This window comes from Triticum urartu, chromosome 3A (assembly GCF_056163025.1).
Source record: "Triticum urartu cultivar PI428250 chromosome 3A, HENAU_Tu73, whole genome shotgun sequence".
NCBI classification, from domain to species: Eukaryota; Viridiplantae; Streptophyta; class Magnoliopsida; order Poales; family Poaceae; genus Triticum; species Triticum urartu.
The window spans coordinates 679,419,485-679,444,457 of NC_141875.1; the positions used below are offsets into that span (position 1 = coordinate 679,419,485).

Genomic DNA, 24,973 nt, shown 5'->3' on the forward strand with positions numbered 1-24,973 from the left:
CATTTAAATGAACCAGTACTCCAGTAGACAGCAGTGCTCAAGGTCTCCTACAAGTCGGGTGCAGCTTGCAAGTCAGCAAGGAGGAACATCTATCCTATTTTCATTGTTAGCTACAACAAACTGTAGAAACCGGGAGCACACTGATTTGCTATTAAGAAGACCACTACATAAAAGGTAAGAACAATTCTTCATTTCCAGAAACAGGGATATGACCTTATAGATTGCTAAAGTTTCAGTAAGAAGAACCACTAGATAATACTGTAAATAGAATAAAGTATGATAAACAAAAGCATATTCTTCAGCGAGAGAAAATAGAGTCATGACTCATGAGGCGGATCACTTGGAAAATATTACAAAAGAAGAGCAAGATTGATTTTCTAATTTAAGCATCAACACAAGCAGTAGCCACTTCGGCCCAGAAGGATATCAAAACAAGCATAGATTTCATGCAACCACATAACAATCTGAGCTTCTGATCACAACTTTATATACATAGGCAAGGATTAAAACAAACAAGGAGGTTCATTCTTCATCCAGTTCATAGATAATCAGCTAATGAAGATACGACGGCTACATCCATTAAGAAGCACCATCTCACTCAACAACCATCAGAAAGCTAGGGTCTAGTTCTTCTCTCGAATTGTATTTCCACCACAAGATACAATTAAAGTGCGGTGACGCGGTCTATCATGGACGGGGGCAGGTGCATTAAAGTGCACTGGATACCAATGCAGATTATCATGGACGGGGGCAGGTGCATTAAAGTGCGGTGACGCGGTCTCCCGCCACCCGATGTACCTCGGTGGCTTGTCGGAGCCCAACGTGAAGACGTAGCAGCCAATTTGACCTTTAGGTAGCAGATCTACTTGCGTGTGCCTCTCGTGGCTCCTCCGGTAGAGCAGCAACCGGTACTCGCCAGTGGGACGGTGTGGGTACATCCCTAGGACATCCACGTCCTGTGATTTTCCAACGAGTCTATGCTGACGAGTGGCAAGGTTAGAGATGTAGAAGCAGGTGCCAGTCATGCAACAATGGGAGAGGATGACCAGGCCGTCGCAAGAGGCAACTACACGGAGCGTCCTGTCAAGCTTGGCGACGGTGTGGAGCTCGTCCGCGGCCTGGTGGTTGAAAGCAACGATGTCTTGTTGGTGGAATGTGTTGGGGTACTCGGCGCGGGAGTAAATGGGGAGGGACGGCTGGTGGTTGTGGTGAGCAAGGAGAAACTGGCGGGGGGACGTGACGCTGCGCCAGGCGCGGCAGACGGCGCGACAGCGGAAGAGAGAGATCTGGGGTCGAGGCGGATGAGAATCTCCCAGGCAAGGATCTCCTCCGGGAGGCCGTGGAGGGGCATTGCTCTTGGTGCCCTTGCAGCCTTCGCCATGGCCGCCGATTTGGAACGAGAGGGGTTGTGGTTGTGGTTGTTGGCGATCAACTCTTCGCGAAACAACTGAGCATATCAATGGACTCGGGCTGGGTTTAGTCCTGGTCTGTTTGCAAGTAGAAATTACTACATTACATACCGATCCGTCCGGCCCTGGTCCGTTTACAACTCGGACTTAGGCTTGGTCTTTTTTTCTTCCTTTTTTGCATGGTGGACTCGGTTTTGAGTACGATGTAAACCTTTTCTTTATTAATATATACTCCGTATATATAAACCTTTTTTTTGCGATGGCCGTATATATAAACCTTGACTGGACGTACTCCAGTTTTGTTATGGATCGTTTTCATTAGATTACAAAAAATCTTTATCACCATGTCAATTTTTTTTCTTTACCACTGGTCTATTGTACTTGAGTTAGAAAGCCAAACTATATTGTGCCAGATCGTCATTCATCAAAATAAAATAAACATGATTATTGGGACCGAAAGACATAACGTCACCACTACCAAATCCATGCAAGTTAACCTAGAGAATGATACAGTTTTTTTTTTGAGCATCAAACCAGCTACAACTTAAGTAACAATTCAGTATTGATACGACACGAAACAGGTAAAAGCCATTATTGCGGCACATACAATTCAGCAGCTAACACTTTGACATTTGTTTCCATCAGATAACAAAGCACAATCAGAAGCAAACCTCGGGAATATATCAATAGCAGAAAAATTGCTACAGCAAGATCGATCCCCCGGTCCATTCACCAAAAAACAACTCTACCTGATCTGCTGGATATGGATCGGTCCATTCACCAAGATCGCAGCATCATATAACAGTGCAAGTAAGTAATTCTGCATGAACTACACTTCCCCTAAGGCCTCTCGGCTTGGGTGATTCTGGAAATTAACCTGCTTCCAGTGAATCAGAACATTAGACAATGACATAGTGATGGCTTATGCAGGTTAGCCTAAACAGACAGGTACTTAAAACTTAACAACTGATGCATCCTGCAGAACCTGATTTGGTCATTGACATGCGACAATGGAAAATTTAAGCAGAAAAACTGACATGAATTGATGGTATCAAAGTTATTCACCAGACTATCAATTTACCAATATCAAATGAATTTCAAATCCCTTTAATTACATTACAAGTTTTGTTTCTTCAACTAATGTTCGGATCGTGCATCACATGAAGCACTAATCCTTTCAATGTGTTCCACCAAAAGCGAAATAGTAATAGATCATTCCAAACAATGTAATAGAAAGCTGGCGTGAGGATGGAAGCACAAAAATGCATTCATAGATTTTTAAAGCTCCAGTACCAGTCTGTTCTACAGGAACACTACAACTTCCTAGAACGAGGCATCTTAGCTAAAATGGTGAGCATCTTAGCTTCCATAAGAACAACCTAACCGGATGCAGTTGATTCAGAATGAAAAATGAATTATAACAGAACCTTTCATTGAGAAGTTGACTCTTATGCAACCATTTATGTTAACGAGTAGTGCTCCAAGGTGCTTTAAGAATTAAATGAAGCTTGCAAGTCAACAAAGAGGAGAATCATCCTGTTGTCATCGTCAGCTACAACGGAAGGTAGAAACAGAGAACATCAATTCTTCAGTTCAAGGAAGAGGGTAATGATGCATATAAATTGCTAACAACTGAGTACTAAGAAGACCACTAGATAGATAAATAAAATAAAGCAAAGTCAATTCCTCTGCTCAGAGACATGAGGCAGATTAGTTGGCAAATATTTGAAAAGCAGAGCAAAATGACCTGTCGATTTTAGCATCAACACAAGCAGTAGTCACTTCAGCCTGATTTCATGCAACTACACTTCTGGTGTCGGTGTGTGAGCTATGACTACAAGGTTGCAATTTGGTTTTGTCAAACATGATGATAATATTGCGCATGCATTGCGCGTACAAGGAGGAGTTCACCACTATTGGAAGTAGTTAGTTAGATGGGTCTTTTCAAAAAAAAAGTTAGTTAGATGGGTATCTTGTAATCTTTATCTTCTCTATCTCTAGCTTTTCTTTCTTTCCAAGATGTAATCTTCTAACCGACTTGTACGCGTATTTGGGCTCGCAACCCCGCTATATAACACGCAACACGTCTGCCAGGATAGGTAAGACGTTTTCCGCGAGTCGCACATGGTATCAGAGCAATCTTCTTCCACTAAACCCTAGCTATCCCATCTCCGTGCGCAGCCATGTCTTCCTCCACCTCCACTTCTGGTGTCAGTGTGTGAGCTATGACTACAAGGTTGCATTTTGGTTTCACTTCCGGCTGGCCTGTGAAATGCAATAACTAGGTATAAAGTAGAGAGAGCCTTTCTGTTGCTAGTATGGAATGTGAAGGAAGAGAGCCTGATAAATGCATCATCAAGGTACTCTAAAGTACAGGGAGCCTTTGTTGTTGCTAACGGCTACTGAAATAACACTAGTGAACTCTGTAATACTGAATCAATCATCTCCAGGATAGATACTACCAAGACCATAAGTGTGAGTTCAGTAGAGTTTACATAGTAGCAAGGGGAACTCCCAAGATGCAAATATCTTAACCCAACCGCGTTCTCCCGCTGACACTTAGTCGTGGAATTGTGGTCAAGTGCATTGTTTCTTGTAGTGGATATGGCCGGCGGCTCCGTGGGCTATCAGAAAGGGGGCGGCGAACCGCCAGGGCCCGGATGTCCGAACAGAGGCCCGCAGCAATCTTGGAGCAGGCAGCAGCAGCACAGGAGATAGAAGCTGCAAAAGAAGAAACATTCATTCAGAGTTTCACATGTATCCATTTAAACAAAAAGAGTTTCAGAGCTAAAAAATTAAACTACTAGTATATGCTTAATCTCTTGGAATTGTAGTTTTAGTTGGTCCTGAAAATTTTACATTTGATCGCCCAACCACTAATCATCTACCGAGTGAATAGACTGATTTTTTAGAAGGAAAAACAGTTGACATGCTAACTGAATGAATTGACGACCTCCATCACTTAGCCAGGAATTCAACTTACCATGATCCGAAGAATCCACCGAACCCAGGCCCCCAGGAACCCGGGTCAGGTCCACCAGGAAACCCAGGCCCGCCAGGTGGAACCGGACCCCACCCTCCTGGGCCCCATCCCGCAGGGCCTCCCCAACCCGGTCCTCCTCCAGGCCCATGCGAGTCCATTTCGCCAAGATAAACTGCTGCTGAAAGGTAAACTACAGCTTCCCAACTCAATCAGGAGCCCAGATTTGATGCAGCAGTAGGTGAAGAAGTATTTATAGAGGTAGGGTGAGAAGTAGTAGTTGTGCATGTACCTGCTGTTCAACAGCTCACCCACTGGTCTCTGTTACTTCCAACTACTGTTCTCTGTATGCTTACTGTTGCAGCATCACAAGAACGTTTTGAGCTCTCAAGATTGAGTTCAGTTCAAAACCACTTTTGTTTCATAGTATGATCCGATCAACACATATGCATAAATGTGGAGTACAACACCTGCCTCGCAAAAATAAACGTCCGAATCTACTGGACCCATCAAGAAACAACGAAAACAAATCGTGTCCGGAACTTTTGTATGCAAAGCATCTGGAACTTTTATATGAAGACCCTGTTCGGATCCTCTCCACTCCCCAACTGCAGCTCCCGGAGCGGAGGGAGCGCCAGCACAATTGCAGAGAGCGGCTCGAACCAAGCTCCTCGCGCGGAGCGGAGTTACGAGACTGGAGAGCTTCCGAACAGGCAGGAAAAGCACAACTTAAGTTCTTAATAGCAACTGCGCTACACATTCTGTTTCTGTAGCAACAGCCAGAAATTCAACAAGAACAAATTACAAAAGGGTTGCAATGGTGAAGCATTGATGCCCAGGAGCATTACAAAAATGGATGAAACATTATACTCGTACTTTTTCTAATCCTGGCTGCAGCATACATCACTTCCACAGATCACCGGTAAGAAAATCTAATACCTGTTTCTTGCTTAGAACAGAACTGCAAAAGTAGCAAAGCCCAAAGGGAACACGAGGCATGGTGTACGCTCAAAGGTTCAACAGCAGAAGCGGAATTCAGACTCAGAATGGGTAAAAAATTGACCCAACGTTTTCTAATCCAAAAAAATAAGCACCAGACTCAATTGCTAAGTAGGTAATAGAAGGGAAGAACAAGTGGACACACAAACAAAAAACAGCATCAACGGGTGCAATTGATGGAGTATTAGTTTCATACCATGTTGTAATTAAGACAGCAACCAGTAGTTCCACTTCCACCACAGGTGATCCAACCTAGAATACATGTTCCTTGCTTACTCGAAACAAGTCAAGGCATATAAATTTTTTACAAAGCAGAAGACCAGAGAGAAAACTAATACAAATTTTTTACAAAGCAGAAGACCAGAAGCAGAAGACCAGTTGTTCCTCTGTTGCAGTAGCAGCCGGTAGTCGCCGGTAGGATCCTCACCGATTTGATGTCACGCGTGGCTGGGTTGCAAAGGGAGAGGCAGGTGCGAGAGCCACCAGCGTAGTCAAACTTGGAGAGGATGAGGAGGCCATCGCAGGAGGCCTCCACAACGAAGACCCCATCAAGCCAGGCGACGGTGTGGAGCTGGGCGGCCCGAGTGTCTATGGCGAGGATGTTACGGTACCCGTCGCCGTGGACGATGGGGAGGGCGGGCTGGCGGTGGCGGTGGGAGAGGAGGAAGCGGCGGGTGGAGGTGGCGCAGTGCCAGGCGCGGCTGAAGGCGTGGCAGAGGAGGAGGGATATGGGGTCGAGGCGGATGAGGATCTCCCATCCCATAGGACGATCTCGTCTGGGAGGTTGTGGAGGAGAGGAGTCTCTGCTGCCGCCGCCATGGTTGCCGCCTGGCGGCGGCTAGGGCTGGACGAAAAGCTCGAAGCTCGTGAGCATAATGAACGCTCGATTATTTGGCTCGTTTCGGCTGGTGCTCGTTAGTTAATGAACCAAGCTGAACAGTGTTTTTTGCTCGTTAAGATTAACGAGCTTAATGATCGAGCAAACGAATTTCACGAGTTAACTCGTTTAGCTCGTTATAGATTTCTAGTAGTTTTTTTTTTTGAGAATTTCCAGAGCCCACTATTAGTTTGGCCTGCCTAAAGGCCGAGCGCCCCAGCCCACTTCGGGCCACACGGCCCATACCTCTCGCAGAGACCCAGACCTAGGAGACCTAGAGTCCACGACTCGTCTCCAGTCTCCACGAGTCAGCCGCCAGCGCCAGGAACCAGAGGAAGTGACAAGGGCACAGGGCAGTACAGCGGCGGTCGGCGGCCGGTGACCTTTCGGCGTCCAAATCTCCGGTATCCCCGCCCCCGTTCGCCTCTCACCTCGAACATCTCCATTCCCCCAGTCCCGACCTCTTGCATCGGTCGTCTCTAACTCTGGCAATCCCCATCTCCATCTGCGAGCCCAGTGCAAGAATGGATGAACGCCGGCGGCCAGCACCTTCTACCACAGCTGCAAGCATGGAGTCGTGGAAGAAACGAGCTGCCTCTGATTGTGCGTCACGGGACTCTCCATCCACCGCAGCATAGCCTGATCCTCCTCTTCTTTCACAAGCGCAGAAAAGGGCAAGGGTGGATCCAACAATGTCTGATGTTGATGATGCCAGATCAGCAGCAGTAATTTCCTATTGTGCTCATGTGTTAGATGGTTAAATCTAAACAATTCAGTTCATATGAATGTGTACTCCAGTAGTGTTGTTTCTATTTAAATGCAGTATAGACTACTAAATTTTATTTGTCTGTTCCCATTGCAATTTTGTTTATTGATGTCTGATGTTTATAATGCCAGATCAAGAGCAATGCAACTATTTTGTTGATTGCAATTTTGGTATAGAACTCTAATTTCAGTTTCGTACATTGCCATTTTTGCTATACTTTTATAGAACTCTAGTTACAATGTAGATTAATAGAACTTCATCATTCATATTCCTAATCAATCATGGAGTGATGACTTGTTAAATTTGATTATCTAAATCATTCTATTTCTTTCTGCATAGGATGGTGATATAGAGGAATGGGTTGAGGTTAACGAAGGATACGAAGAGGTTGATGAGGCAGATGCGTATGACATGGATGATGATATGTCAGATCCTTCTCAAGGATTGGGTGACGAAGGAAATGATGTACAAGCTGAGGTCAATGACAATGAGAAAACAAAGAGAGGGATAAGGAAAAAGGCAATAGTTGATGTTGGTAATAAGGTTAAGGTGAGGAAAACTAGAGTTAAGCGTGAACCATGTTGGCAACATTTCAAGGAGGTCAAAGCTGTATGCAAGAAGAAACCAGGGGCGGTCGTCACGAAGGCAAAATGCTTGCATTGTTGTAACTTGTTTGCTTATACTCCAGGGGGAGCAACTACTAGTCTCAATCGGCATGTAGATGTTTGTGCGGACTATCTAAACAAGAAGGGAAGACAACAACGACAAGGTACAATCAATTTGGATCCTGAAAAGCCAGGTGCATCTCTTATAGTGAATCATGAATATGATCATGCACAAGTCGTTAAAATCATAGCAAAGATGATAATTGTGCATGAATATCCTTTTAGGATGGTAGAGCATGCTTGGTTTAATATCCTCATGCTTGGTTTAATATCCTCAAATGATGCATGTCATACAACTAGACTTGTGTGTTGTTGCTGTTGCGTACTAGTGTTGCTGTTGATAATTGTGCATGAACACCCCGTTTGAAGATTTTGATGCATGTCATACTTGTAGTATTATGACATAGAAGGGATACTAAGTTTAGGAAAATAGTTCATATAAATTTGGGTGTCATGATCTTTTAATAAAAAAGAACATAAGGTTCCGCCTTACATAAAAATTTCTCCCCATCACCTCTACTTGTTCGTTCGTCTGTCCACCCACTCTTCATCGATTTTTCCCAGTTTTCATCCCCTTCTGGTTTCATCAAAACAATCTTTGGAAACAAAACAAACCGGATCAATGTATGGTATAGTAGGAAATTCATGTACTGTAAAGAAATTGTTTCTTATGCAGAACTTGTTACTTGTCAATCATCTTCGTTAACCCAGTAAATAGCAATAAATTCACGGTCCTTAGACAAAAAATATCATTAATCTCTTACTATCTTTGGTGGACGAGGATCCAGTGCCTTGCTGTGGCCAAGGCACAGCGTACCTTGCCCCCTTCCATCCACCATTGGAATTGATCCAGCGGCCAGCAGCAGTTCACAGCCAAAAGAAACTGAATGAGTGGACAAAACAACAGAAAACAGAGTGCACTTTCTTCAGACAGAGAAGAGAGCAGAGAATTGGTTCAGTTAACACAATACAGTACAATTCAGTTTAGCAAACTTCAACAAAAAAGAAGTACGTCTCAACACATCAATACAAAAAAGGAGTACATCCCAACACTTCAATACAAATACAACTTTCTAAACTTACTAGAAGTTTTAGCACACAACAACAGCAGAAAGTTGAACACAATACAGATTCTTTTGCAGGTCTGAACAAACTAATTTTTAAAGCACTTGACATTGAAATTTGTTCTTACATAATCATTCAAGTACATAGAGTTGGCCCTTTTACCAGTACACATAGGCCACAAAAGACTACAGTTAGCCCATATCCAAAATACTATAGTCAACCCTGTCCAAAATACGGTCGGCACCGCCCAAAATACTATCTAACAAGCTTGTACACGCTAGAACAGATTTTCATCATAACTGGTAGTTGTCAAGAGCTGCATGTAACTCATTATCTTGTTGCACTCTTGAAACTCCATATTTGCTCCTTTATCATGCCCATCCTTCTCCACTCCTACTTGAGGCTCTACACCATCATGTTTCTTGTGTTGCTATGATAAAAATTCTAGTAAGTTTAGGAATGAACAGTAACAACACATCATGTACATATTGCTACATACCTTTGCTCTTTCATTTTTGGATGGAGCAACATTAGTTGTCTTGCGCTTCCTTTTGAGTAACTTATCAAGCCAAGTCTGTCTTCTCCTCAATCTTTTTGATTGAACCTCTTTTTTCTTGAGCTTTGCAGCACTAAGAACCTCATTTGTTTGTTGCATATTTGGGTCAACATTTTCTTTGTCATTGCATGCCTTATTCGGCGCATTGGTAGTTGCATTGAGTTTATCTTCTAGTTGTGGACCAATGCAATCAAGTGCATTTTCTAACATCAAACAACATTCTAGAGAGTAGGCTATTTTGTATGCCAAAGTGTGAAATTTGTGAGACAAATCCTTGTATCGAAGTTGGGCTTCCAACTTTGGATTTTCTATCACGTTCCTTCCTTGTCTATCTTGTATGCTTCCATTGCGTGCTTCTCTAGTCCATCTCTTTAAGATATAATGTGCTGGCAATACTTTTATATTCATCAAATTAAGCACTTTGAGACCATGTCCACACAATATTCCCGTCCTATTGAACATTCCACAACTACATGAAACTGTTTGGGTTAGAGGATCACCAATCACTATGCGCTCCTCCTCGAATTTTAAATCACCAAGCAAACTCCCAATAGCAACTGCGAACTTGTTATGTCCATCCAATGCTCTAGTGCATGCAGCCATCGATCTTTCATATTCACTTTGGAAAGCTTCGAAAATAATTGGAGTGTACTCTTTGCTTGCTAGCACCAACATAGGTGTGTGCATCTTGATTCTTGGCAACTTCTTCCTTGCATCAAATACAGATTGCAATTCCTTTCTTCGTTTTACTTCCACTGTCCTCTCAAAATGCATCAAGAACCGAACAATATGAAAATCTGATTTCAAATGGTTTTTCAATGAATTGTTGAATCTCTCACTATGTTGTGTACTTCTCACTCCCAAACTAAACACATCTCTCATATAACATTCAGCCCATTTTTCTTTCAACTTGTAGATACTATCTAACCAAGTTTGCTTATGCACTTTGTGCCTCAAATTGTCAAATGCTTCTTGAAATTCTGTTTTGTCCTCATAGCCATACATACATTCACTAAAATCAGTGAGAATATGAGACTCCTCATCTTCATCTTCATCTTTCCCATCATCTTTTTCTGCCCCTTCATCTTTCTCTTTCCCTTCATCTTTCCCTTCACTCTTCAATGGAGATAAATGCTTGACAGCATTTTGCATTATATGAAAAGTGCACAATCCATGGTAGGATTCTGTGAAGACTTTCCCTATAGCTTTCCCCATTGCTACATCTTGATCCGTATAAATAGTTATAGGTTGCCTCCCATTATGTGCAGCTAGAAAGGTCTCAAAAGGCCATGTAAATGAGTCACATGTTTCATCAAATAGCAATGCAGCACCAAAAATGGTGGTTTCTCTAAACTGATTGAGTCCAAGGAAAACACCAAATGGCCTATATTCTTTGTTTGTGCCAAAAGTAGTATCGAATGTGACAACATCGCCAAAGTGTGCATAGTCAAGAACCATTTTAGCATCAGCCCAGAATATGTTGGTTATATGCTCCTCACAGTCCAACTGCAAAGCATATTGGAAAGATGGGTTCTCAATGATTTTGTCATGGAAGTACTTCAACATACTTCCAGCCTGTCCAAAAGCCAACTCTCTCTGCCGCTTGCTTCTCAAATGATTCTTTTGGTCAACACAAGTGTAGCCGAGGTTAAGTGGTCCACCAACTCGACGACAAGCAAGCTCATGTGCAGCTTTTGGCATGATTCCAGAATCATCAGCGGCTTCTATTTCAAAAGCTTGTACTTCGGAAATCTTCCTTTGTGATGCCATCAAGTGACAAGTTTGTGGCAATTGAAGGTAATGATTGTGTTCTAGCACAACATCTGTGACTTCATAATTTTTTGCCACTCGATCCAATGTTATAGTCATCTGAGCTTTGCAATCTGTTCTTGTTTCAGCTCTAATACACTTTGGCACATGATCCAATGTTATCCCTTTCTTTCGAATACCCTCATTTGAACAAACAAATCTGCATGAAGTCACTTCACCATCACACTTGCTTACATTTTTGTTTCTCTTCCTCACATCAAACCCCGCACGGCCCCCATATGCAACCCAAAACACCCAAGCTTCATCTGCATTTCTGAACCTCATACCAACTTCAGGTATTCCCTTGCCAATTTCTCCCATTGCACAACACTTGCAAATGCACAACACTCACAGCACTCAAATCTTGCCAAATTGCACACACCGCAAGCCCAATCAGCAACAATTCTGTCAAATAGGACAGTGCATATGTCACTCAATTTGACAGAGCACATTGAAAAAAAATGTTAAATGGCTACCTGTAGGAGCCGGGCCTGGAGCTTGCTTAATGGACACTGCTCGACGAGGGGTCGCAGGGGGGCGGAGGGAGCCGTGGGAGGGGGTGGGGTGGAGTAGCCCGTAGTGGCGGTGGAGGAGCCTGCCGCCGCCGTTTTCTTCAGTGGACGCCGCCGGAGCTTGATCCACTCCCTTTCCAGCGGCGGGGCGGGCGAACGGCCGCGGCGGCGGCGCGGGCGAGATGCGGCGGCGACGGGGCGGACGAGATGCGGCGGCGGCGGGGCGAGCGAGCGGTGGCGGCGGGCGCCGCGCAGTTTTCTCCCAGCCCGCGCGCCGTTTCCCCTATCCCGCTCGAGATTTTCCCCCTGATTTTGTCGATTGGCTGTGAACTGCTGCTGGCCGCTGGATCAATTCCAACGGTGGATGGGAGGGGGCAAGGTACGCTGTGCCTTGGCCATAGCAAGGCACTAGATCCTCGTCCATCTTTGGTAACCCAATAAAGCAGATAAATCACGGGCATATACCTATTTTGTCAATTTAAGCAATGGCGGAAAATCTATGCTTTATAACCAAAACATAATCTTATTTTGTCTGTGTTTTGCATCAGGGTCCTGTATGGTCCTCTTATTATGTTAAACATTTGGCCCCCGTGGCAACGCACGGGGCACATACCTAGTATTTTAATAAAAATGCATCTTTTTTAGAGAATAGTAGAAGGCATGTACATAAACAGTTCAAATGAATGAAGATGCTACAAAACTTACAATTTAATTTTCCAATTGAAAGGGATCCACAACGAAGATTTGTTGGTGGCTGGGCCAACATTTGATTTCTTGGTTTTAGCTGATTGCATGGCGTAAAGAATTCAAAACGATTTAAATATAATGGAAACTAATAAGTTACATTAATATTTTATAATATTTTTTTTCTGATTTGACGTTTTCATGCCTAGTTTTCTATGAAAAACTCTCAATGCATGTACTTTTGGTCCATCTAAGTAGTTTCGACTAACATGCTACCTACATGTACGTAACATACTTGACCTCTTCAACAGTGAATGGTCTAATAAGGATAAAGTTGTCTAAGTCATTCATTTTTCATGCTCACCCCAAAGACCAGGAGACAATGCAAACATATCACCAGGTGCAGGGCAAAATAGGTCCTTAGAGCATCTCCAACAGGCGCCGGACACGCGGCGCGCAAAAAACAGATTTGCCGCGCGCGCATCGCCTGGTTTGGCGCGGCGCGCAGCGCCCGCTCCAACAGCCGCGCTGAAATGCAGCGCGCGCACCGCTCCAGCAGCGCGCAAAAATGCAGCGCGCGCGACTCGCCAGTGCATTGCATATGGCATTTTCAACACAAAATGATGAACATTTTCAACACAAAATTTCACACAAACAAGTTGATGAAAAAAAGTTCATGCCCACAAGTTTAAAATCATGCCCACGAGTTCATCCAACCAAGTTCAAAATGCAAATCAAGTTCAATACACAAATAAAAGACACATCATTCCTCGTCCTCGTCTTCGTCCTCATCTTTGGAAGACGATTCTTCCGCCTCCGAAGATGAATCTTCCTCCCTCTCTTCATCGCGCACCGCATCACGTGAAGCTCCGACGGTGTTGGCAAGATCTTCAACGGCATCTTCATGGGAATGTGTGCGAGGAGGCACATCGAAAGACATTCCGCCCATGGTAGCCGGAGGTGCACCCATGCCTCCCATGAGAGAAGCAAAACCCATGCCTCCCATGGTGGCCATAGCGTCGGGGGGAGCTCCAAAGCCACCCAAGCCACCCATGCCACCCATGGCGCCGAAGCCACCGCCACCCATGGCGCCGAGGCCAACGCCACCCATGGCGTCGATGCCACCGCCACCCATGGCGCCGAGGCCACCGCCACCCATTGCACGAACCATGGATCTTTTTTGGATCAAGACTTCTTCACGGGCTAGATTGACATACTCCATTTGCGCCACATTGAGGTTAGATGTGTCCAAGAAGAACAAGTGCTTCTCCCATTCCAACAATTTAGTACGCTCCTCATTGCTCACCTTCCTCTCCTTCAAAGCCACCTTTCTCTCCTCGGCCACTACCCTCCTCTCCTCGGCCGCCAACCTCCTCTCCTCGGCCGCGGCATCTTGGTTCCTTGCCATTTTCCTCACCTCGTTGGCTTCTTTTCTTGCCTTCACAATTGGTTCCATAGCATTTTTGAGCTCATCATCTCCTTTCCTCTTCTTCTTTTCGGTTTTGTCTTTCTTGCACCCATCCGGTCGCTTTGGCTTCGAGTATGAAACCGAGTTGGGTGTGGGGCTTCTCTTGCCGTCATCACTTGATGCATCATCCTCATCCTCATCATCATCATCCAACTTAATTGTTCGCTTTCGTTTGTTGCTCAAATGCAAATCATCCAAATCTTCACGCTTCTTCCATTTCTCATCATCCTTCAACACTTCATAGCAATGAGGCAAAGCAAATACCCTTCCTTTCTTGATCTTCCCCTTCTTGGTTTTCCTCTCCTCTTCTTTGAACAAGTTTTGCGCAATGTTGTACTACATGAAAACAAAGCAAGTTAGCACCAACAACAAGTAGATGAACATGTATGATGAACATGTATGAAATGCCACTTACTCTATCGTCCTCATTTGTGCCACTTGGGTTCAACTTGTCAACCGCCTTTTGACAGGCCGCCCACCTTTGACAATCCGAGTTGATTGTCGACCACCGGGACCTAAGTGATCGGCCGGAGCGGTCAATTCCACTCACGTTGCGAACATCAAAGTGTTCCTTCATCCGAAGCCAATAAGCATCTCTACTTTGATCACCTCCAACGGATGGATCCCTCGACACTTACAACCAAGTATTGCATAGTAAGATGTCATCGGCGTTGCTGTAATTGCCCGCTCTGCCTTTCGGTGCGTCGACAATGCCTCACCCTCCTCGTCCACCTCGAACTCATGGTTTTCGAAATGCATGTCATTGGTTTGAGACCAATGCGAATTGTTGGAGCCAACACCCATCGTGGACATGTATGCATCATCATTGAGACTACATTTTTGCACAATGCAAATAAGCTATCTATATGTGAATGCATTCAAAAAATAACAAAAAAAATGAAAAGTTAGAATTTTTTTACCTTGGAGGCATTTCGTCGAACATGTTGTGCGCGCCGGCCGCCGGCTCAACGAGTGAGCTCGCCGGCGCTTCGGCACCGCCGCGCCCGTCGCACGCCCCGCAAGCTTCTTCCTCCTCGCCTTGGAGGTGCCGGAGCCGTCCGCCGCCTTGTTTTTCTTCGCCGATGTCTTGCCCTTCTTTGGCGGCGCCGCATTGGGGAGCTTTGAGGAGGAGGGGGCAGCTGCTCGTGCTGGCGCCGGCGTGCTCGCGGCTATAGGACGGGGTGAGCGGGGTGCCGGCGCGTGTGTCCATGGGTGCGGGTCGCCGGGCTTTGGTGCGGGAGAAGACAAGAGCGAGCGAGTGTGCCGCGCGCGGAAGCGGGCACTGCAAATACACACGCGGGGTACCGCTTCCTGCCGCGCGCCCAACTGCTTATACCGCGCGCGCTGGAGCCATTCGCCGGGTTGCACGCACGCTAAAGTGGGTCTATTTACGGCGCGGCGCCTGTTTAGCGCGCCTGTTGGAGATGCTCTTATATATGCAGTTGCATGTTTAAGCAAATCACCGGTCCCCTCAATGAGAGTACCATTATCATCTAAACAATGAAGAGTTTTTTCCTCCTACCATTAGAAACTCACTGAAAATATGCAGTATTATTATCACCTTGTAAAAGCCACCTCTCATTAGACATCTGGACCCACTGTAGCTCCTCAGTCGAATATAAATCATTAAGCTCAACCAAACCTTTTTACTATAATCTTCAACACTTGTTTGTGCATGAAGTGCGCACTATGGCAAATTGTAACTCTAAGAACCACACACTAGATGTGAATTGTATGCCTAGACCACACATCTCAGTCGGGAAAACACACATGGACATATACCAGAGCTTTCATCAAACTTTAAAAAAAGTACAAGCTTCTGAAAGAACAATATCCTTGATTGGCTTCTTGTATTCTCTCTTTATTTTGCCTTTGAAGGAAAGAACTTACTCGATTCTCGCAGTACTGATATAGGGGCATCTCCAACTGCAACTCGCAAATTTCCCCCCATGCATCCGTCCGCGGATAGGGAGGAACTAGTCCGCGGACATGGATGCGGGGTGTTATATTTCGTAGGTTGATTTAGACCGAATTACATTCAAAAAACACACATTAGTTACTTGTAAGTTGTAAATGAAGGAGCCTAAACTACGAACGGCAAGAGGAATCTCGGTTTGGGGCAACTGATTTCATTGATTGGAATAGTTGCTATAAATAGCCTTACAAACAGCTCATGTCTTGCACAAGAAGAATAGCAAGATCAGGCCGAGATCTGTTAGAGATATCAACAATATCTAAACAATAATTAGGCTATCTGTTAACACCCCGCCGCAGTCGATACGTTGGCGCTAGGCAAAACGCATAGACTGGACCGGAATGACTGAAACGACGCCGTAGGGAGTCCTTTGGTCATGATATCAGCCAGCTGCTGAGTAGTAGGCACATGAACGACCTGAAGTTCGCCGAGAGCCACCTTCTCGCGCACAAAATGAATGTCTAACTCAATGTGCTTCGTTCGTCGATGATGAACTGGATTGGTAGACATGTACACCGCTGAGATATTATCACAAAAGACCACCGTGGCTTTGGAGGGAGGTGAACCGAGCTCATCGAGGAGTTGCCTCAGCCATACACAATCAGCAACGGCATTGGCAACAGCACGATACTCAGCCTCGGTGCTCGAGCGCGAGACAGTGGGTTGGCGCTTGGAAGACCAGCTCACGAGAGCACCGCCAAGATAAACACAGTAGCCGGAGGTAGAGCGCCATGTGGTCGGGCAGCCTGCCCAGTCTGCATCCGAGTAAGCGACGATGTCGAGTGGAGAGGAGCTGGGGAGCAGGAGACCGGAGCTCGTAGTGCCGCGGACGTATCGGAGAATACGTTTGATGATGGCGAGATGACCGTCATGCGGATCGTGCATGTGTAAGCAGACTTGCTGCACGACATATGCAAGATCAGGACGCGTCATGGTCAAGTACTGAAGGGCACCGGCAAGGCTTCGATACTCGGAGGGATCGGCAACCGGGTCACCAGCATCGGCGGCAACCTTGGGAAGGGTGTCGACAGGCGTGGTGGCGGTCTTACACTGCAACATGTCGGCGCACTGGAGGATCTCCTCGGCGTACTGCTCCTGGCTGAGGAAGAAGCCACGAGATGTACGACGCACACGGATCCCGAGGAAGAAGTGCAAGGGCCCCAAGTCCTTCATTGCGAACTCGACCATGAGTTTGGCAATGAGATCGTGGAGCAGTGTCGGGGAAGAAGCCGTCAAGACGATGTCGTCAACATATAGCAGGAGATATGCCACGTTAGTGCCCCGCCGTAGTATGAAGAGCGAAGCGTCAGAACGAGAGGCGGTGAAGCCAATGGTGACGGCGAAAGTGGCGAAGCGCTGAAACCACGCGCGCGGTGCTTGCTTCAAGCCATAGAGAGACTTGACGAGCTTGCAGACGTGATCCTTGCGATGAGCATCGACAAAATCGGCCGGCTGGTAGCAGTAGACCTGTTCGTCGAGGATGCCGTTGAGGAAGGCATTCTTCACGTCCAACTGGTGCACAAGCCAGTTATGGGAGGACGCGAAAGTGAGCACAGTGCGAATCGTTGCCGGTTTGACCACCGGCGAAAAAGTTTCGCCATAGTCGACACCAGGACGTTGGGCAAAACCATGAATGACCCAGCGTGCCTTGTACCGCTCGAGGGAGCCGTCCTCGCGGGTCTTGTGCCGGAAGACCCATTTGCCGGTGACGACGTTGGTGTGGGGAGGCCGAGGGACCAACGTCCAGGTGGTGTTCGACGAGAGGGCGTCGAATTCCTCCTGCATCGCCTGGCGCCAGTTGGGGTCGCGGAGAGCCTCCCGGACGGAGGATGGGAGGGGCGACACCGTCGTGGTGGCGACAAGGCCGTAGCGAGGGTTCGGCTTGAAGACGCCATGCCGAGCACGAGTGACCATGCGGTGGCGGGGAGGCGACGAAGCAGGCGCCGAGCTGGAAGGCGCAGCGTCGGGCGTAGCACAGATGTCCAGCGTCAGGCACGCAGAACCACGTGCCGAAGCCGAGCCGCGAGCTGAAGAATCTGAGCCGCGGGCCGAGCCGCGGGCTGAGCCGGCGTCGGGTGTCAGAGGAGCGGAGCCGCGAGCTGAGGAGGCCGAGCCGCGGGCCGTGGATGGTGAAGAAGAGTGGCCTGAGGACGATCCGCGTGGGAACGGGCTGCATGGCCCGTTACTGTGGCATGCAGGGGGCGCCACATGATCGTCGTAAGCCGGAGTAGCGTCGTGGTTGGCGCGTGATGGAGATGCCGGGGCGATGCTGAAGTCCAGGGAGCTGAAAGGAAACAGTTTTTCCACAAAGGTAACATGCCGTGAGAAAATAATGCGCCGAGTCAGTGGATCATAGCAGCGATACCCTTTGCGCCCGTCCGAATAGCCGAGAAAAATGCAAGGAGTAGAACGGGGTGCGTGTTTGTGAGGTGCGGTGGCAGCAAGATTGGGATAGCACAGGCAGCCAAACACGCGAAGAGACTTAAAATCGGGGGCACGACCATGAAGAAGCTCGTAGGGAGTGGTAATGATGTTGGCTTTGCATGGGCGGCGATTGAGAAGGTATGTGGAGGTGGCGAGAGTCTCAGCCCACCATGGGTATGGCATGGATGCATGTATAAGGAGAGTGCGGACACCATCATTGAGTGTACGAAGGATACGTTCGGCCTTGCCATTTTGTTGGGAGGTGTATGGGCAGGTGAGGCGAAGAAGAGTTCCATGGGCGGTAAAAAGAGCACGGTTTGCAGTGTTGTCGAATTCTCGTCCATTATCGGTCTGAAAAGCTTTAATGGAGGATGAGAACTGCGTGCGAACATATGCATAGAACGCCACAAGAAGAGCATGAACTTCAGACTTATTACGAATAGGAAACTGTTGGGTTTCGTAGTAATTCAAAAAATTTCCTACGCACACGCAAGATCATGTGATGCATAGCAACGAGAGGGGAGAGTGCTGTCTACGTACCCACGCAGACCGACTGCGGAAGCGTTGACACAACGTAGAGGAAGTAGTCGTACGTCTTCACGATCCAACAGATCAAGCACCGAAACTACGGCACCTCCGAGTTCGAGCACACGTTCAGCTCGATGACGATCCCCGGACTCCGATCCAGCAAAGTGTCGGGGAAGAGTTCCGTCAGCACGACGGCGTGGTGACGATCTTGATGTACTACAGCAGCAGGGCTTCGCCTAAACTCCGCTACAGTATTATCGAGGACTATGGTGGCTGGGGGCACCGCACACGGCTAAGGAATAGATCACGTGGATCAACTTGTGTGTTTCTGGGGTGCCTCTGCCTCAGTATATAAAGGAGCCAAGGGGGAGGGGGCCGCCGGCCAGGAGGAGGGCGCAGGAGGAGTCCTACTCCTCCCGGGAGTAGGACTCCCCCCCAATCCTAGTTGGACTAGGATTCCCTGAGGGGGAAAGAGAAAGAGGGGGCTGACCACCTCTCCTAGTCCTAATAGGACTAGGGAAGGGGGGGAGGCGCGCGGCCACCTTGTGCTGCCCCTTTCTCCTTTCCACTAAAGCCCATTAAGGCCCATATGGCTCCCGGGGGGTTCCGGTAACCTCCCGGTACTCCGGTAAAATCCCGATTTCATCCGGAACACTTCCGATGTCCAAATATAGGCTTCCAATATATCAATCTTTATGTCTCGACCATTTCGAGACTCCTCGTCATGTCCGTGATCACATCCGGGACTCCGAACAACCTTCGGTACATCAAAATGCATAAACTCATAATATAACTGTCATCGTAACCTTAAGCGTGCGGACCCTACGGGTTCGAGAACAATGTAGACATGACCGAGACACGTCTCCGGTCAATAACCAATAGCGGGACCTGGATGCCCATATTGGCTCCTACATATTCTACGAAGATCTTTATCGGTCAGACCGCATAACAACATACGTTGTTCCCTTTGTCATCGGTATGTTACTTGCCCGAGATTCGATCGTCGGTATTCCAAGACCTAGTTCAATCTCGTTACCGGCAAGTCTCTTTACTCGTTCTGTAATACATCATCCCGCAACTAACTCATTTAGTTGCAATGCTTGCAAGGCTTAAGTGATGTGCATTATCGAGAGGGCCCAGAGATACCTCTCCGACAATCGGAGTGACAAAACCTAATCTCGAAATACGCCAACCCAACATGTACCTTTGGAGACACCTGTAGTACTCCTTTATAATCACCCAGTTACGTTGTGACGTTTGGTAGTACCCAAAGTGTTCCTCCGGTAAACGGGAGTTGCATAATCTCATAGTTATAGGAACATGTATAAGTCATGAAGAAAGCAATAGCAACATACTAAACGATCGGGTGCTAAGCTAATGGAATGGGTCATGTCAATCAGATCATTCTCTTAATGATGTGATCCCGTTAATCAAATAACAACTCATTGTTCATGGTTAGGAAACATAACCATCTTTGATTAACGAGCTAGTCAAGTAGAGGCATACTAGTGACACTTTGTTTGTCTATGTATTCACACATGTATTATGTTTCCGGTTAATACAATTCTAGCATGAATAATAAACCTTTATCATGATTATAAGGAAATAAATAATAACTTTATTATTGCCTCTAGGGCATATTTCCTTCAGAAACGTCCAAGTGAAGTGGGTAAAGTCATCCAATATAACAAGATAATATTGAAAACCTGAGATGCTTAAAACAGGACTAGTCCATAAATCGCAATGACAAAGCTCAAAAGCAGCAGATGTTTTGGTGGTAGAGGAAGCAAAAAGGAGTCTAGTGTGTTTGCCCAAACGACATGCATCGCAGTGCGTGGGGAAACTTTTGTTACAACTGAATTTGAAATATTTGGATGCATTGGCCAAAGCTTCAACGCCGGGGTGTCCAAGCCGCTGATGCCACAAAGTTGCAGAGACGGTGGCGAGGAAGCATTGGGGCATCTGCACGAAGGGGTAGAGGTCGCCGGTGGAGTTACATCGGTGAATAACCCGTCCCGTTGCCAAATCCTTGATAGAGAAACCAAAAGGGTCAAATTCAATGGAAACAAAATTATCGCGTGTAAAAGCACGGACAGACACTAGATTTTTGATGAGTTTAGGAGAAATAAGAATGTTCAGAAGGGAGAGAGGGCGAATGGGTGTTCGAAAGTGAACGGAACCAGTACCGGTGATAGGAAGAAAGGAGCCATCACCGACAATGATATGAGAAGGAAAATTGGGAGGGCGAGGGGAGAGTGGTATACCAGAACCGGAGCCCATGTGAGAGGAAGCACCGCTGTCGAGGACCCACTCGCTGCCTTGTCCTGCTTGTGCTTGAAGGGCCATCTGGTTCAGCGCGGCGATGAGGGCCGACTGATCCCATTGTGGCGGAGGGGCAGCCGGAGGAGCGGCCGGCGCGGTGTGGACGGCGAGGCCGTGGAGAGCCTGCAGCTGCGGGGTGGGAAGGGTTTGAGTTGCGACGGGGATGCCGAACTGTTCGAAGACATCGTCGTCGGAGTCCAAGGAGGCGGAGGTGTAGCCGATCGAGCTCATGGCGGCGGGAGGGGAGGTGGCGGCGGAAGCTGGAGAGGATGCGATGCGATCTAGGTATCTGATACCATGAAGGAGTCTAAACTATGAACGGCAAGAGGAATCTCGGTTTGGGGCAACTGATTTCATTGATTAGAATAGTTGCTATAAATAGCCTTACAAACAGCTCATGTCTTGCACAAGAAGAATAGCAAGATCAGGCCGAGATCTGTTAGAGATATCAACAATATCTAAACAATAATTAGGCTATCTGTTAACAGTAAATATCATTAGCCTACACATGAACAACCTACAAACGTCATATATTATGAGATGGGGGGAGCAGTAGACTTACACGGAATAGCATATGCATTTTAGTTTAAAACATCATTCTGCCTCTAGCTGGTTCCATTGGATGCCTTTTTTGTTGTAAACTAAAATATCAACCTAATATCAAACGGATTAGGAAGGAGGGATGATTGGAACGAACGGATTAGAGAGGAATTGAGGAGAGTGGGGAAGGATCAGCGGCAAGGTTGGGATTATATTACCGGCAAAAAAAAAGGTTTGGCTTAAATACACTGATTCTGTTAGATCATGGTTGCCAAGGGTTAGGCAAAATAATCGACGTGTAACACAGTAGGCCTGGGTCTGTGTCTAAGCTTGGTCTCGCGGTCAGCTCCGGCCGGCATGACGACCTCTTATTATAAGGATACGATCGATGCACGATAGGAGGAGGCAGCGTGTGTCTCCTTGCACTGTGCGAGGAAGTAGCGCATCCCCTCAGAATGCCTGGACCGGCGGAACCACGGTGTCGCCGACCAGCTATGCGTACGGTGATGTGGCCGACCCTGGTTCATCCAGTGTTGTTCTTTAGCGGGGCGAGCATGTCCAGCCAGATGGTGGTCGGTGGAGGTCCCACAGATGCTGCCACCTTTGGAGCACCGGGGCAACTAGCGGCACCACGAACATGCACGCCGGCCGTGTTCATGAGGCAGTACGTCTCTCCACCATCTCATAGCTAGCGTCTGTTACGCACGTCGCCCCCGTTGTAATCCTCCTCCTGTATATAATGTACTCTTGTGAGATGAATGAACATACAGTGAATATCACTTGACAACTTGGTAATCAGAGCCTCTTTCCCAACCATGAACACCGGCGACTTCTCCTCCTCCTCCTCCTGCGACCTCACGAGCACCATTCCTCCCTCCTCCCCCGCTCTCACTCCGCCCATCCCTCCTCCCCCGACTCCGGTGCTCACCTCGCCCGAGCTGATCATTCCCGTCGCCACGGCTCCGCCTGCAGCGGTCTCTTCTGCCATGACCCTGCTCCCTCCCCCAGTTCTTCCCGACCCTACGGCTCCTCCTTCCACCGTCATCCCCTCCATCCACTCTCTCCACAACATCGGGAGTCTCATCACCTTCAAACTCGACGTCCAGTCCGGCAGCTACTCCAAGTGGCATGAACTCTGGCGCTGCGTCCTCACCATGTACGCCGTCTAGCACCACATCACCCACTAGTCCGACCCCGCCCAACAGTCTCCGGCCTGGCGTCACACCGATCTCACCCTCCTTCTGCTGCTCTACTCCACCATCACCGACGCCCTCTACGAGGTCATCCGCGGCGAGGCCAACACCGCCTTCCTTGCCTGGGACAAACTTCGGGAGTTCTTCCTCGCCAACCAGCCCGCTCAGGCTGTCCACCTCTCCGCCGAGTTCCGTGCCCTCACCCAAGGCGACCTGCGCATGGCCGAGTACTGTGCTCGCCTGAAGGTGCCGGCCGATGCCATGGCGGACGTCGAGGAGCCCGTCACCGATCGGACACTGACGCTGCAGCTGCTGCGAGGACTCTCCCGCCGATACTAGGTGATCGCCACGGTCATGCCCATGCAGAATCCATTCCCCTCCTTCAACCAGGCTCGTTCGCGCCTTCTGCTCGAGGAGATCCAGCAGGACGCCAGTGATCGCTCCGACGGCTCCACCGCGCTCACCATCGGCCTCAGCGGCGGCGGCTCGTCCTCCGATGCCGGGTCCGGTGATCGCGCCGACTGCGGCAAGGCGCCAGCGGACGCGGGCACTCCCCAGCGCGGCGGGTCTCCAGCCGGTGGGCGCGGTCAGGGGCGCGGCCGTGGCCGTGGACAAGGTCGCCATGGCGGGCACACGGGTGGCCGCGGCCAGCCTCACCTGGCTCCGGGGGGCCACACCCCCTGGATGGGGTACTTCGCCCCATGGGGTGCACCTTTCCCACCCCAGGGGCATGCACCGTGGCTTCCACCCAACGCCGCGGGCGTGCTCGGGCCTCGCCCCGGCAACCCCGTGCACGCCTACCCCGTCGCCTACTCCGGTGCCCCGTCGTCCTCCACCAACCCGCCACCACCGCCGTCATGGGACCAGGCAGGCCTTCTCGCCGCCATGAACAACATGGCCATCCAGCAGCAAGGCGGTGGCCACGGCGAGTGGTACCTTGACTCCGGCGCCTCGTCCCATGTCACCGGCAACGCAGGTAACCTCGGCTTGTTTTGTTCTCCATCCAAGCATTCCCCCTCTAGTATCATTGTTGGTGATGGGCCCCATCTACCTGTTCATGCCACCGGCTCGACAAAACTCACCTCCCGCCCCTTCTACCTCAACAATATCCTGTACTCACCTCGTGTAGCCACAAATCTTATTTTTGTCCGTCATTTTTGCATTGATAATTCTGTTTCCATCGAATTTTACCCTTTTGCTTTTGCTGTGAAGGATCTAGCCACTCGGACCCCTCTCCTGACCTGCAGTAGCTACGGGCAGCTCTACTCGTTCTCCGGCAGCGCCAACAAACACTCCGCTCTCCTCTCCGCGACCGTCGTCGACTTATGGCATCAGAGACTTGGACACCCCAGTGCTGCTGCCCTCTCTCGCATGCGCCATGATTTCCTTCCTTCATGTAATAAACCACTTCACCCGTGTGGTTCGTGTGAAGCGTGTCAACTAGGTCCAGGCTAGATTACCTTTCCCAGAGTCCATGTCATTTACTTCTTTTCCTTTTCAACTAGTTCATTGCGATCTATGGACCGCACCAGTTGTGAGCTTTTCTGGTTTCAAGTACTGCCTAATTATAATGGATGATTTTACTCATTTCTCATGAAGTTTCCCTCTGCGTCACAAATCTGATGCTGCCTCGTATCTTGAGCGTTTCTACACTTATGTTCTTACGCAGTTCCGTGTTCTCATCCAGTGTTTGCAATGCGATAATGGTGGGGAGTTCCTCAACGTACGCCTCCGCTCCTTCCTCTCTGACTGCGGCGCCGCTCTTCGTCTCTCCTGCCCCCACACTTCTCCTCAGAACGGCAAGGCCGAAGCGTGATTCGCTCTACCAACGATATCCTCCGCACTCTTCTTCTCCAAGCCAGCATGCCACCTACCTTCTGGGTCAAGGCCCTACACACCACCACCCATCTTCTCAACATACGTCCCTCCCGTGCCATTAATCACAACACTCCATACTACATTCTTCACGGCACCAATCCTGACTACTCCCCCCTCCGCACCTTGGATGCCTCTGCTACCCCAACACTTACGCCACCATGCCCCACAAACTGGCACACGCTCGCTTCGGTGTGTTCTCCTTGGCATGCCCCTCGAGCACAAGGGGTACCGCTGCCTGGTGTTGGAAATATGCCCTAGAGGCAATAATAAATTGGTTATTATTATATTTCCTTGTTCATGATAATCGTTTATTATCCATGCTA

At 48.2% G+C, this 24,973-nt stretch overlaps 2 protein-coding genes, 1 long non-coding RNA gene and 1 pseudogene across 3 annotated transcripts; 3 read left to right on the forward strand and 1 right to left on the reverse strand.

The window, feature by feature from the left end:
- Positions 1 to 6,576: 6,576 nt before the first annotated feature.
- Positions 6,577 to 7,102, forward strand: LOC147981503 (uncharacterized). Its single transcript, XR_015599916.1, has 2 exons — positions 6,577 to 6,669; positions 6,783 to 7,102. It is a non-coding gene; the product is annotated as an uncharacterized LOC147981503 (long non-coding RNA).
- Positions 7,103 to 7,139: 37 nt separating this feature from the next.
- LOC147981504 (uncharacterized) lies at positions 7,140 to 8,063 on the forward strand. The gene is made up of 2 exons (XM_087515986.1): positions 7,140 to 7,148; positions 7,371 to 8,063. Exons 1-2 carry the CDS (start codon positions 7,140 to 7,142, stop codon positions 8,061 to 8,063), a joined length of 702 nt encoding a protein of 233 aa, XP_087372112.1.
- A 975-nt stretch (positions 8,064 to 9,038) lies between these two features.
- LOC147981505 (protein FAR1-RELATED SEQUENCE 5-like) lies at positions 9,039 to 11,456 on the reverse strand. Its single transcript, XM_087517133.1, has 2 exons — positions 9,261 to 11,456; positions 9,039 to 9,191 (listed from the first exon to the last, which is right to left on the reverse strand). Exons 1-2 carry the CDS (start codon positions 11,445 to 11,447, stop codon positions 9,039 to 9,041), a joined length of 2,340 nt encoding a protein of 779 aa, XP_087373259.1. The 5' UTR covers positions 11,448 to 11,456.
- A 10,938-nt stretch (positions 11,457 to 22,394) lies between these two features.
- On the forward strand, positions 22,395 to 24,588 carry LOC147981506 (uncharacterized; annotated as a pseudogene).
- The last annotated feature ends 385 nt before the right edge of the window (positions 24,589 to 24,973 follow it).

Bases quoted from the DNA above. Each gene is read 5' to 3' on its own strand.
- LOC147981505 (XM_087517133.1), bottom strand. From the start codon at position 11,447: ATGGGAGAAATTGGCAAGGGAATACCTGAAGTTGGTATGAGGTTCAGA. The intron at 9,192-9,260 runs GTATGTAGCAAT...TTTTTATCATAG, and splicing joins CCAAAAATGAAAGAGCAAAG to CAACACAAGAAACATGATGG.